Here is a 14,988-nt window from a genome sequence, read left to right as displayed (position 1 = left end):
ATTCATTCGTGACATTAGGCTATTTAAAATGTCTAGGTCACTGTTCCATGTGCCAATATCAGGATGCCACAATTTCATGTTATTGCCTTATACTGCATGATTTGGTTAGGCACAGTTCGTGCTTTCTGGTTGATCCACACACCATACTGGTCAGAAACCAACAACCAACCTTCTTGAAGCTTCAGATTTTGCTATTTAATGCTCTCTTGAGTCTTCTAAACCCCAGACTATGGCGGTTGTGATTCTAGCATCAAGTTCCTCTGTGGCAAATGTACCAACATCAATTTTTTTCTGTTACTAAAGTACTACCAATTGAGATTGTTACCCTGTGCACATTCTTTTCAGTCATAGGTCTTTCCTTGGAGTAGCATCCAGGCCTTCATAAATTCTGTGAATAGAAAAGAGGTTTCTAATTTCAGAACAAAATAATGTTAAACTTTACTGCAATCTTTAATCATTTATTTGTTTATTTTAATAATTTTGTAGAAATTTTGAAGTAACTACCTATTGAATTCAGTGTAAATATAGTTTTTTTACAATCTTACATTTTTTTGACTAAGATATTAAGATTAACTACAAATTTGTGTCTATGGGGGTGAAATTCATCAGGGGCCGTGGCGCAAAACCAACCCTAGTGAATCGGCCGCCCGTTTTACAATCCGCCTGATCTTTTCCCCAAGACTGTTTTGAAATATCAGAAATATTTTTGTATATCTGTGAAGTTTCTTTGATTAAACTGATTTTTAAAATCACTTTCATGTCTAGTGTCTTCTTCTCCATGCCGGTTCTCTATTTGCATGTCATATACAGGAAAGAGCTCATAATATGTTGCTTGTTTACCTTTTTCTCCTTCCCCTGTTGCAATTTTCAGTTTGTTTTCCCCTTCCCACATTCCCAAAAGCATTGACACTTTCTTGGGGTACTCCCTTGGAAGTGCCAGTTACCTTCCATTTATTCATGTAGAACCAAGGTAGGGAGTGTTGGCGGATTATTTAATCACAGGCGCAATCATAGCCAATCATAGCCTGGTTCTTTCCTCATTTGACATCTATGCACGTGTTTGTCCTAGCCCAGGGCATTGAGGCCAATTGTAGCACTCTCGTGCAAGCCCATTGACATCAATTAGTTCAACATAGACTGGGGATCAAATCTAAATTCTTATTTATAATTCACTGGTGGTAATAATTTATTGCTGTTTAAATCTATATTGGAATGTGTGGAATGGCATTAGCACTGCTCAAAGTACTACAGTATTTCAGCTGGCAGTAACTCTCAAAGTTAACAATTGAGTATTGATGACTTTATCAGAGGACTGACTTGGAGGAATTATTGAGCCCAAACAACATGAGGGAACCGAATTAAGTTTAAAACCAGGAAGTGCACTGCATTCTAACCATTAATAGGTTTATTTCTCAATCTACCATTTCCAAACTCCTGCAGCATTTTTAGTACAATGAGAGCTTGGCACTGCTTAGTGAAGTTATAAATGTTCTCAGTAATGAATTGTTTTTACTTCAAAAGGACACTTTCTTCATGAAAAAAGATGTTTGACAATATTCTTTTGTATTTTTTAAACACACGGGGTAATACTCCAAATTGTTGGCACAATAACGTAAGTCACTTTACGTACAATGTCATTTTGACAAGAAAAATTGACTTTCTTCCTTTCCAGACTAAAAACGAATCGTCAAACATTTTATCACAAAGATGAAGGTATAATATTTCAATTATAATAATATTCTTTAAAGGTGGAAAAAGTTTGACATTTGTAGGACTTGATTCTATTTGCATTCTATAAGTTCTTTGAGAAATATTGTTTGACATTTCATCCAATAATGTTTCTCTTCTCTTCCTATTTTACAAGGTATTTTTCTCTAACTCTTTTACCCACATGCCAATTATCATCTTTCAACTTAAAGTATGGGAAAGCAAACTATTGCTAGGCCTTTGATTTTGCTGCTGTGTAACTACTACAAGGCATAGAAGGACATACCTTATTTTAGGGTGCATTTACACTACAACAGTAGTGTCAGTGTGAAGCAGTTTTGCTTCATACCAACATGGTTTCTAAATTCAGATTGAGTACCTGAGCTGGTTGAGTGAAGTATGGTCAGGTTCCCTTTTCTCAGGAGCTTCACTCTGCTTTGCTCCAGAGTCAACTCGGGCCCTAACGCCACCCAGGTCCACAACTTTAGTGTCAGTGCAAATTGAAACCATATGAACTAACACTACTATTGGTATATAAACGCGCAAGTATATTTTTGTCCTCCATCCATCTGGGGAAGCAACTTGCTAGTGTTCAGCTGCTCCTCCACTGTCTGGTAAAGATTGATAGAGGAAATAACAAGCTATTGAATTGTGACAGATCATCTGAGTGGACCAGTGAACTGTGCTACCACAATTGTCTATTGTACAAATTTTGTAGCTGTATGTTCGCATTGCTATGAGAGACTCCGCAATTAACCTGTCTCACCCTCTGTTTCCAAACAGATGCGTACACAACGTCAGAGGTTGTGTACACATGGACAAGTGGAGCATCCCAGTCAGTTGTTGTGGCTGAAGATGGTTCTCGATTGAATCAGTATGACTTACTGGGACAAACTGTGGGCAAAGTCATTACTACATCCAGTACAGGTTTGTATATATGTTCTTTATGCAGGTGGTCTATCTTTGATTTAGTGTCAGTTCACCACAGGTTTTATGTAGAGTTGACAGAGAAAAACATTAATAGTATCTCCACTCATTGTACTGCTTGGTATACCATAACCAGTCAGAGAACAGACATTTATAGCTCCTTTTATAATACAGGAATCATATAATCATTCAGTAACAAATCCCTCACAATAGCACTATACTGTGACCTCTATTGTAACACACATTGCTTATGACTGTACTGGATTAAATGCAGAACCCTCTCTCTAACATGCCCATCACGATCTAATGTACTCAACCTCTGATATAATTCACTTCAGCTCTCATTAACTCTGGTAACAATTTAAAATAATTTATCCCACCCCAAGTATACTTTCTTCCCTTCCTCTTAAAAGAATGGTATGATGGCTTGAGCTATACCTTGAATGAGAAGATGATTAGGATGACCTTGAATGAGAAGATGATCAGGACGACCTGTTATCAGACCAATGCCAATGCCGATAGACATAGATTTTACACATGTACAAAATAGTTACTTAACACTTTATGCTTGAGGATTTTAACCAGAACCACAAATTCAAAATTCCACTGATCAACAGCAAGATGATACTTTCCAAATTTAATTAAACTGTAAAACAAAACAATATGCCAGTGTGCAAATAGCATCAGCCAACTCCACTTGTTAAATTTCAAGTAGAAATGAGAACAAAATCAAACAATGTGCTACTGAGTCAGCAGCATCAGCTTTGACAAGCCTTGGCTGAATGCTTAGGTAATAGTGTATTTGGCAATGTAGGGGTAACTTTACCAAAAGGACAGGCACCAAATTCAAGCATACTCAAAGAGCAAATACAACATTTAAAATGTTTTATTCTCCAGCATACCCTGTGCTTTATATATATATATATATATATATATATATATATAAACTCAACAAATAAAACAATGGTCAAAAATGTTGCATTCTTCGGTGATCTCATTGACTACAAATCCAAGCACTCCAGGACATGAGCTGGGTGACTGATTGAGATAAAGAGAAGGCGAAGAGACAAATGTGTCAAATGTGAACTCTGAACATGCAATAGGTAATGCTTAAAATCATCACGCTATTTAACAGCTTGAAATCAATCATCTCTGATTTATGTGACATTTTTAGGCACACAAGGTACGTAAGTACATCTTATTGCCAGGTCTCACATACATACTGCTTTCTTTGGTTGACAATGCCCTAATCATTGGCCTAGCATAAGGATGCCAGAGCAGCAGAATGCCGAAGCAAAATCTGACATATTCAAATCCAACAGAACCTGCACTGCATGAGTTTTCAACTCCAAAAGTTGGGCTCTGTCTACAAGTGCATCTCTGATACAAAACTGTGATCCCTCCTTGTTGATGCATTAACTCCCAATGTCATTTTAGTTTGTCAATGTGCAATAAATTTCAGGAAAACTTTGTACGGCATTTATAGAAGAGGAGACAAGAAAAAAAAGAAAAAGCTTGCATTTATATAGTGTCTTTCACGACCAATGAAGTACTTTTGAAGTGTAATCACTGTTGTAAGGTAGGAAACACGGCAGCCAATTTGCTCACAACAAGCTCCCACAAACAGCAATGTGTTTAATGACCAAATAATCTGTTTTAGTGATGTTGCTTGCGGGATAAATATTAGCAAGGACACCAGGGAGAACTCCCCTGCACTTCTTCAAAATAGTGCCATGTAATTTTTAACATCCACCTGAGAGGACAGACAAGGCCTCAGTGTAATGTCTCATCTGACAGTGCAGGACTCCCTAGTGTCAGCCTCGATTTTGTGCTTAAATCTCTGGAGGGGGACTTGAACTCAAAACCTTCTGACTCAGATACGAGAGTGCTACCACTGAGACATGACTGAGATGTATAATTTGGGATACATTATGCCAAATTAACTTGTGGTGTTTCTAGCACTGAGAATTTATTTTATTTTTGTTTGGAAATATTTAATACATTTGTGTAGAATTTTAAAAAATATATTTGTGGAGGGAAATATTTATGCTGTTTTACGGAGAAAGATATCAGTGCTGTGGAATGGAACTTTTAATACTTTTTTCATTGGGTATTAGAATGAAGCATGCCCAAGTTAGGAACGTAATGGACTAGGTGCAGCCTAGTTTGTTCGGCCTTGTTTGTTCTGCCTTGTTTGTTCTGCCAAGAAAGCAGCTTCTACTGCACCAGTGTGACATTTATATTTCCTACACTTGTGATTTCTCTGATTGACGCTACCATTATAGTACTGAGACTGAAAGTTTACATAAAGTAATTCATTGTTATCAGCCTTAATTATGTTAATATTTTGAATTTACTTTGTTTACATGATAGACATTTCCTTCTTACTGTATATGAATGAGTAGCCGATACTTGCTATTTCTAAGTTGTAGAGTCTGTGTGTGAGGTGACAGTTTGGATGCTATCTTGTTCTATTTCTGTGTTTTATATTTCCAGGTGAATATGTGGTTATGACCGCTCACTTTCACTTGAAGAGGAAAATAGGTTACTTCGTAATTCAGACTTACTTACCATGCATTATGACAGTTATTCTCTCACAAGTGTCATTCTGGTTAAACAGGGAGTCTGTCCCTGCAAGAACTGTCTTTGGTGAGTGGTTTGAAAAGGCTACCTGCAAACAAGTTTGAATATTGCACAAATTTCTCTTAAGCTGTACCAAGATCAGTGTACTCAAATATTTTGTTTTTTAATTAAATTTTCCATTTTTGTGAAATGTTCTGCTGATCAATGTGGAAGATATCATTTTGCACACAATGCCATCTTCAAGCAATCCCAGGTCAGGTGATGCATAGCTTAGATGCAGAATAAACTCTCTTCACCCAGTACCGATGACATGATGTGACCCCACCTTAAAAATAGCATTTCCGTTTCTCATGCCAACATGCTCGAGGTCTCTCTGAGTGAGATTGATACTCAGTGCCAATTATTGCTTTGTTGTGGATAATTTTGTGCTATGGACTAAGCCAATTAAGAACTAGTTTGAGACGTCCTCAAACTCAATTCTTGTCCAAACCTTGAGTAAAAATCCAGCACAAATTTATTAGATTAGTTTATCTCTCCTTGCTGTAAGTGAATTGAGTTTTGGTGATCTCTATTCAATTCAAAAGGTGTGTAAATCCATAACACATCTATAATGTGACACTAATAATGTGTATGGGAACTAGAAATGGGATGCTTTTCTGAGGTTAGTGATAAGGCTCATTATTCGGTAAAGCTGAGGAAGCTTTATTTTGCAAATAACCCTTGAATTGCCCAGTGCTAACACTAGAGGGCCAATTTTCTGATTTCACACTGCTGTCAGGGACATGTGACTAATGGCTGTGCAAATTGCGAAATTGTGGGTGCGCTGCTCTTGATTAGCTGCCGATTAAAATGAGGAGACAGAAAAGTAAGGGCAGTGCACTCACACTTTCCCAATATGTGCAGCCAGTGGGCAAGGCTTCCAAACATTAGTGTGAACCCAGAAAATTACTCCTTAGGAATAAAAATTGGAAAAATATGCCCTACCTTAGAATAATAATTCTTGTCAAAATGAGCATCAAAATGGTGATTCTTTGTCTAATATGTGACTTTTATACACAGATAAAATATTTAAATGCTGAAACGGTTGCCTTTAATTTAAGACTACATCTCATTCAACTTTTATACATTGATGAATTATGTTCCTGTGACAAGAAAGGCAATGATTTTAAAAATACTCTAAGAGGTTCTACAGCTTGTCGCACTTTGTGTCCAAGTGAGCTGAATGGACGTTAACTGAGAAATGTATCGCCAAGCCATTTATAAAGTACCAAATTTTGAAAAATGACATATTTTAATCCTTTCAAAAGTAGAACAGCATCTCAATTAAGGAGTGGAATTTCTAATGTGATAATATTATTGAGGGACTAGTACAGGTATAGCATTTTCTAAAGTATGTCAGTAATTATAGAGTGAGCAGTATTTTATGCAGAACCAATTACATGATTGTAAATTAGAGAATTATGAATTTAAATTAAGGAAGTTTTTTCATTTTTAGTGATTAATATATTGAATATATTACAATTTAGTGGAGTAAATATGAGCTGAAGCATTCAATGGGGAATTGGATCAATTCCTGTTTCAGAGGACAGTAGAATGATATGAATCTAGAATAAGAAAAAGATGCTAAAAGTTCAGGTTGGGCACTGAAGTAAGATTTGAATGCTGGAGCAAGTTAAATGGTTCAATGGCCTTCCTTTATTTTTTTGTTTTTAAGTCATTTGAAATTATGGAACTTTTTATTTCTGGCCAGGATTAAAGGCCATTTTGTGTTTTTTGTTTAAAACTAGGATGAATATAATTGGGAGTCAGTAGTGAAAATGTCATATGTTAAGTCGTACAATGGTAAAAACAGATACGTTCTTGGAATTACCAGATGTGACAATTTACTGATCCCAGCTAGGCCACCCAAGAAAGGCTCGTAAACTGAAGTGAAGGGGAGAGGGACAAATCAAGGCTTGGTCAATTTGGTCTTTTTTTTATGTGTGATTCCTAGTAGTTGGTTACAGAGCAGCATGGCAAGGGCTTGAGAGAAGGTTATGTTTGCCCTTTGCATTGTGATTTGGAGTGAAAAAAAAATGAGGAAGAAATGGGTGAGCTGCATACAGTTTTGGTCTCCATACTTAAGAAAAGACATACTTGCTCTCGAGGCAGTACAAAGAAGGTTCACTCGGTTAATCCCGGGGATGAGGGGGCGGACATATGAGGAGAGGTTGAGTAGATTGGGACTCTACTCATTGGAGTTCAGAAGAATGAGAGGCGATCTTATTGAAACATATAAGATTGTGAAGGGGCTTGATCGGGTGGATGCAGTGAGGATGTTCCCAAGGATGGGTGAAACTAGAACTAGAGGGCATAATCTTAGAATAAGGGGCTGCTCTTTCAAAACTGAGATGAGGGGAAACTTCTTCACTCAGAGGGTGGTAGGTCTGTGGAATTTGCTGCCCCAGGAAGCTGTGGAAGCTACATCATTAAATAAATTTAAAACAGAAATAGACAGTTTCCTAGAAGTAAAGGGAATTAGGGGTTACGGGGAGCGGGCAGGAAATTGGACATGAATTTAGATTTGAGGTTAGGATCAGACCAGCCATGATCTTATTAAATGGCGGAGCAGGCTCGAAGGGCTGATTGGCCTACTCCTGCTCCTATTTCTTATGTTCTTATACTTGCTCAAAATAAAAATACTGTTATTCATGCTGTATATCTGGTGACCTGGAGAGATAATATGGTTCATCACAAACTTAGCTGGATGGTCCTCTCTGCATCATTGCAGTCACCATCTTCTAATACATACTTAAATTTAATATCAAGATAAATCTAAAATATTTATGGCTAAATTGCCATACTTACAGGAAAATAAATAAAGAGTGAAATTTCTCATATCTATAAACTGTTTAAGGAAAAAAATGGCAATTTTTTATTAAATTATCATCAAGAAGAATTTAACTCCCATAGTGCATTATGAATTAGTAGTATCTAAAAAGGTTATTGAAGTTACCTATATGCCATTGGACATATTACTGCCTGGAAATACATTTCAATACGTGCTACTAAAGTGACCTTTTGTATGAAAATTGAGTGGTTAAATTCCCAATATTAAATGCCTGTGGCTATATCACAAGATTCAACCTGCAGTGCTATTGTATTATATTATTCATAAAACAGATTTTTAAAAATTGCATGTTAAAGGATGCGTACTTACATATATTACAATAAGTTATTCCAGTAACATATTTCTTATTGTGTCTTATTCAGGGGTCACAACTGTATTGACAATGACAACTCTAAGTATCAGTGCCAGGAACTCACTCCCTAAAGTTGCATACGCAACCGCTATGGATTGGTTCATTGCTGTTTGTTATGCTTTCGTGTTTTCTGCACTTATTGAATTTGCCACAGTGAACTACTTCACAAAGAGGAGTTGGGCTTGGGATGGAAAAAGCTTAGTTCCTGAAAAGGTAAAATGTATATATGTATTTTTGTTTAATTATGCGTAAACAAAACTGTACAGATGATCCTTTATTAGATGTGTCATGGCAAAATATTTATATACCTTATGGACTTTTTAACTTTGTATATTATCTGTATTCTGGCATTTGACCATACAACAAAATATAAGAAAATAGTGTTTGTTAAAAGAGGATAATTGATGTTTTTAACTGGGTAGATACTGTGGACTTGGCAGGCAGCTTATAACAATATGGTTCTCTAAAAGCAGCCATTTGGCATATTATAACATTGTACTGAATATGCTAGATCCAAAGAAAACTATTGTCTAATAAATTTCTTAGCCTTTTTGACAATATTGCAACACATTTATATTGTCTTTTGAATGGCTTCGCGCTAAGGGATCCACAAAAACCCTGAAATTAGCACAAAGAAAATTGTTTATATCATTACAAACAGCATACCTGACTCCTTGATGATTCAATGGGGGTAATTTTCACTCTGGCTGCAGGAGAAAAACTAGCACTTGCAGATCAGCCGCCCTTTATACACCCCGCCCGATTTCCCTTTCTATTGACTTCAGCGGATAGGAAATTCGGGTGGGTCGATTTGTTACCACCAGCTTTGCACCCCCGCCAAAAGTGGTAATTGCCCCCAGTGAGTTTGCCCAGCCATATAGACCAGCGAGGTCCCAGATTCAGTCCTTGGATTTGCTGAGTTAGCCAATCTGAACGCCCCTGAGTTAGGATGGGGAAAATCACCCAGGGCACTCTGCTGATAGTTACCCAACAACCTCTGCTGGAAGTGTATTTCTGCTGATGCCGGATGGGAAAGGAACAGGCTGGGCTGATCCTGTTCTCACTGAACATCCGCAGAGATGCACTTCCAGCAGGAATTTCTGGGTCACATCAAATTATAATATCAAAGTGCTGCTTAACTGAACAGTTTGGGACATTTTTAAAAAATTAAATAAATAACCAATTCTATCTAAGATAATTGAGCTCTCTCATACAGTTCCACAGCAAATGTAGAAGAGTATCTACAATATCTCTGACATTTGGAGGATGCTAAGAATTCTGATTTGTTTGAAGATCCTTGAATATTGGATGTAGCATCTGTTGAGTTTTCAGCAGATTCAGCTGAAAACTCAACATTGAAAGCTACTTTGCAGATCTCCTAGGTATTTGACATCATCTATGGTCGGTCTGGAAATAGTGTTGCTTTAATCATCATTGAAATTATAATATCAAAGTGTTCTCAATTTTTGAGATATTCAGTCAACATTTCGAATTTGGAGAAATGGGCTTGTGATGCACCCTTTTCACAATTGTAATACTAGATTGATTGCAGTTGTATATATTGGAAGAATTATACCATGGGCTTAATTTTAAAATGAAAATCTGGGTGCTTTGGGGGCGAGGGGGGCAAAGAAAATCGGAGAAATCTGGAGCAGGCAGGATTCCCAGCTCCAACCTGCTAAAGAACGTGCACGACCCAGAGTCATCAACGTGCGCGCGCCGTTCCCAAACCCAGAAGTGCCACCGGCAATCAAAGCCAGCGGGACGATATTTAAACAAGCAAATGCACTTCATTGAGGTACACATTATTTTTGGCATATTGGCCACATAAAAAACGATTTTGACCTTACCTGGGTGGCTTTCCCACGGCTTCCGATTCACTCCTGGTGAGTGAAGGGCCGGGACAGTCAAAAATAAACTAAATAAATTGACATTTCCTATTGTAAAAAGATAAATAAACATACCTTGCAAACGATGTCACCTGCATCCCCTGCTCCGATGTCCGGTGTCTTCTCCCCCCCCCCCCCCGATTTCCGATGTCTTCTCCCACCCCCGATGTCCGATGTCTTCACCCCCCCACTTCCGATGTCTGATGTCTTCACCCCCCCACTTCCGATGTCTGATGTCTTCTCCCCCCCCCGATGTCTGATGTCTTCTCCCCCCCCCGATGTCCGATGTCTTCTCCCCCCCCCCCGATGTCCGATGTCTTCTCCCCCCTCCGATGTCCGATGTCTTCTCCCCCCCCCCCCCCATGTCCGATGTCTTCTCCCCCCCCAATGTCTGATGTCTTCTCCCCCCCCCCGATGTCCGATGTCTTCTCCCCCCCCCCCGATGTCCGATGTCTTCTCCCCCCCCCGATGTCCGATGTCTTCTCCCCCCTCCGATGTCCGATGTCTTCTGCACACCCCCCCCACTTCCGATGTCCGATGTCTTCTGCACACCCCCCCCACTTCCGATGTCTGATGTCTTCTCCCCCCCCGATGTCCGATGTCTTCTGCACACCCCCCCACTTCCGATGTCTGATGTCTTCTCCCCCCCCGATGTCCGATGTCTTCTCCCCACCCTTCCAATGTCTGATGTCTTCTCCCCCCCCCGATGTCTAATGTCTTCTCCCCACCCTTCCAATGTCTGATGTCTTCTCCCCCCACTGATGTCCGATGTCTTCTGCATACCCCCCCACTTCCGATGTCCGATGTCTTCTCCTCCCACCTCGACGATATCCGATGTCTTCTGCACACCTCCCCTTACAATGTCTTCTCCCTCCCCCACACGATCTTTGTCTCCCCCTCCCACTCTCTCTCACAATGACGGATGAGGTCTCTCTCTCTTTCTCTCCCCCCCTCCCTCGGATTTACAGCTCCTGTCGGCAGCCAGCCTATCAATTAGGCTGGCTGCCGGGCGCGAAACCTGGAAGAGGCTTTAATTGGCCTCGTTAAGGTTGCGATCCTGCCTACTTGCCTTCCGGGTTTGGCACCGGAAAATCAACTCCCCACCGCTGTCATCCCACCGCCCTTTTAAAATTGAGCCCCATATGTCAAAGAAGTGAATTAATTGTTTAAAAGCAAAATACTTATGCTGGAAATCTGAAATAAACATGAATTGTTTAGGTTAGATAAATCCATATTTATGTTTTTTTTGGGGGAGGGAGAAGATACTGATCACCATGAGCAGAGTCTTAGTCATAATGGTAGTTTCAGTGATTGTAACATTGAACTGAATATTCTGAATAAGCAAAGAACTGGATACACTCCTGTAAAAACTGCAAAAAGTTTATCTGGCACACAGTCTTGGATGACTTAAAAGGGATGATCCACATATACTTTCTCTTCCTGGACACTCTTTGGCAAAAAGATCCTATCAAAGATAAATTTAAATTTTCCTCTGCTGAGTAGCACTTTGATGTATAAAGTGCACCATCAAACATTTTACATTTAAGTTCACTTTAGAATAATCCATGATAATTGTTCTGTAACTTTACTAATTCCCACCTAAATCTACTCATTTGTTCCTTTTGTACTCTGTTACTCTTGTTGTAACTCCATGGTCAAGATATATAGCTTGTATCATGCGACTACCACAATAGTAGAAGGCAAACTAGATGGACCTTAGCCTTTTTTTCGCCTAGCAATTCCTATGTTCTGATGAGGGGTTCTCAACTTGAAATGATAACCTGATTTTTTTCAGATGCTGATGGACCTGCCGTGTATTTCCAGCATGTGCTGTTTTAATTTCAAATTTCCAGCATTCACAATTTTTTCTTTTTATTTCTATTTGTTGCTTTCTGGTGGTGGCAGCTTTTTAAAAATATGAAGCCTATAGCTAGCTTGCAATACATGCCTTTATTTGCTCCTTCCATCTTCAATTCTTTCTTCTGTTTATTCCTGCTACCTCTGATCCTTCATTGCCTATTTCCACCTGTTAATCTTCAAATAATAGTTTTTGCACAGCAATAAGCTGATATAAGCAAGCCAGTATCCCTTTCAAACATCACAAGGCTTAAAACTATGATTTACTTTAATATTCTTTAATTTGAGTTGGTTTACTAGTTTTTTGGGAAAAAAATATTTGTGCTGTTGGCAAGCTGGGAAATTAGCTGGGCACTTGAAGGAACTGAGGTATCATTAGAGATTCAATCATTTATTACCAGGTACTTAAGCAATTCTTGTCATTGCGAATGTTAATTTTGTTCTGTCATACCGTTGGACTCAGTAACTTCTCTTAGCCAGTTCCAGCACTTAATGTTGTTATACAAAATTACAAAAATTAGTAGAAAAAAACAGAAAGAAAGAGAACCCTCTTTAAAACAGTGCTCAATCCTGTTAATAAGTTAGTCTGCCCTTATCCAATTCTTTTGTTCTTATGGTGAATCTGTGAATCAAGAGAGTTTCAAGATGCTGTTGTTTTCTACCTGATATTGAAATGGCTTTGCCTCATATTTCCTGTATCTAAAATGGCTCTGCTTCCTCAAATGACCTCATGCCTGATTTAAGTATTTGGGACACACTTAGCAGATTGATATTTTTTATTGTTTTACAAAATATCACCACTGCGATTTGATTGTGTCCACTCTTCAGTGAGCGCAAGAAAGTGACCAAGGACAATTGGGCAAAGTATAGGAGAAACTGTGCAATATATAGGAAAAGTTGAGTCATGATCTGTGCACAGTGAATTATATTAGAGCTTAACTGAAACAGAAATCAAACCAATGCCCTTTTTAAGTGTGGTTCTTTTGTTAACCATGACAACGATATGTTTTTTTTTCAAAAGTTTTTTTTGCAAAAAGTTTTTTTTAATTTTGATTCACAGAAAAAGGAAAAGGAAAGAGAGGCTCTATTGAAGAAAAACAACACCTACACAGCAACATCAGCGAACTTTGCACCAAATATTGCAAAGGATGCAGGTCTGGCAACCATCTCAAAGAGTGCCGGCGCAGAATCCAAAGACCCCAAACTGGAACAAAAGCCTCCGGAGCCCAAGAAGACCTTCAACAGCGTCAGTAAAATTGACAGACTGGCCAGAATAGCATTTCCATTAATGTTTGGGATTTTCAACTTGGTTTATTGGGCTACTTATTTGAATAGAGATCCAGTTATCAAAGGTGATGAAAAACATAACTAGAAAACATTAAAAAAACACAGTTCCTCAGATTTCAAAATAATTTTATTTACTGGGAAATTCCATGAAACTTCTAAATGATTATAGTTCCCCATTCAATTTGATGCTTTGATGCATACGCTACTTTTTTTGCCCTTTCTTAAACAAGATCCTAATTTATTTTTCTGATAACATCAGAAAGAAAGAAAACTCTCACACTCTATAAATATATAAAGCATTATTACCTTGTTGGTAAGAGCAGTCTAGTTCTGTGTCACAGCTGACATTACTGAATTATTACTGATTTGCTTTTCTCATTGTATAGGGACTTTCTTTTAATAGCATGTCCATGAACAGAAGAAACTTGGTTTTAAACTATTCTCACAGCAGGGTCTATGTGAAATTTAAAATAGTCTTAAAAATTTCTGGCACTTGACCAGGAGTAGCTAAAAGCTTTTGTTTCCAGAGTTGGGTCAGGTCCATGTTTGGCATTTCCTGATGCTGCAGACTTTGTGGACTATTTTGTTTACTTTCAGGCTCATTCTAAAGTATATTTAGAAGAAAGAAGAAAGAGATTTCAAATGTTGAACTTTATAATGTTTTTGCAATATTTTCTTTCAAGTTATATGGAAAATCTATCTATAATAATACATGGGAAAAACATGGTTTTAAATACAATTAGTTGTTATGCACCAAACATTGACTTGTTTCCTCAAGGATGGCAATAGATATTAAAATACCCAGTGGGGCTTGTGACCTGAATAGCTAGTTACTGAATGATAAGACCTTAATGTAAGGAGTGTGGTGTCAGCTAGTACATAATTATTTCTTGCCTGGATAAGTAAAGTGCACTTTTCAAATTAGTTTTATGAATAATCCTCCCCTTCCAAAAACTGTAAAATCAGCCAAGTATTTTCTAGGCTTAAATGACAAGAGAATTTCAGTTTGCATTTTTAAAAAGCAGACCTAGAAAGTGCTGATTATCTTATATTGTTAAGTGATATCTGGGTATGATACTAAACAGGTCTGCAAATATCTGTAACCTCAAGTTTCAGAGATCCCAATAAAGTTAATTCATTCCACTTATTTGAGCTGAGGAAAATTGTCAGTGAGGACCACTGAATTCTGATTCTATCAGAAGGCCTGCACTGGAAAGGGTTAAAGAGCCATGCAAGCATTCCTTTGAAAAAATCAGAGTTCACAAAATACTTATTTTGTTGACTATAGCTTATTAAATGTGATAATGTTATTTTGATGTCTTGATTTTTTTCCCCTTATTTAACTACAAGACAGTTTAACGGTAATAGCACAGCACTCCAAGTGCTCTTCCTGCTCAGACTATACAAGGATTGCTTGCACAAACCCCTCCTTCTTGGCATTTAAATTGACTGATTTCCAATATCAGGGGGACAATGTGCTTGTAGTTATAGTTCTG

The 14,988-nt window shown here is 38.1% G+C and overlaps 1 protein-coding gene across 1 annotated transcript in view; it reads left to right on the top strand.

The window, feature by feature from the left end:
• LOC137332366 (gamma-aminobutyric acid receptor subunit alpha-1-like) overlaps nucleotides 1-13,577 on the top strand; it is a 38,381-nt gene extending 24,804 nt beyond the window's left edge. The window contains exons 6-9 of the mRNA XM_067996132.1: nucleotides 2,491-2,634; nucleotides 5,131-5,283; nucleotides 8,470-8,672; nucleotides 13,266-13,577. Coding sequence (XP_067852233.1) covers nucleotides 2,491-2,634; nucleotides 5,131-5,283; nucleotides 8,470-8,672; nucleotides 13,266-13,577 — 812 coding nt within the window. The remainder of the gene's footprint in view (nucleotides 1-2,490; nucleotides 2,635-5,130; nucleotides 5,284-8,469; nucleotides 8,673-13,265) is intronic.
• The last annotated feature ends 1,411 nt before the right edge of the window (nucleotides 13,578-14,988 follow it).

Source organism: Heptranchias perlo, chromosome 14 (assembly GCF_035084215.1).
Source record: "Heptranchias perlo isolate sHepPer1 chromosome 14, sHepPer1.hap1, whole genome shotgun sequence".
NCBI lineage: Eukaryota > Metazoa > Chordata > Chondrichthyes > Hexanchiformes > Hexanchidae > Heptranchias > Heptranchias perlo.
Note: the sequence above shows the minus strand (reverse complement) of the source record. Positions and strands in the feature narration are given on the sequence as shown.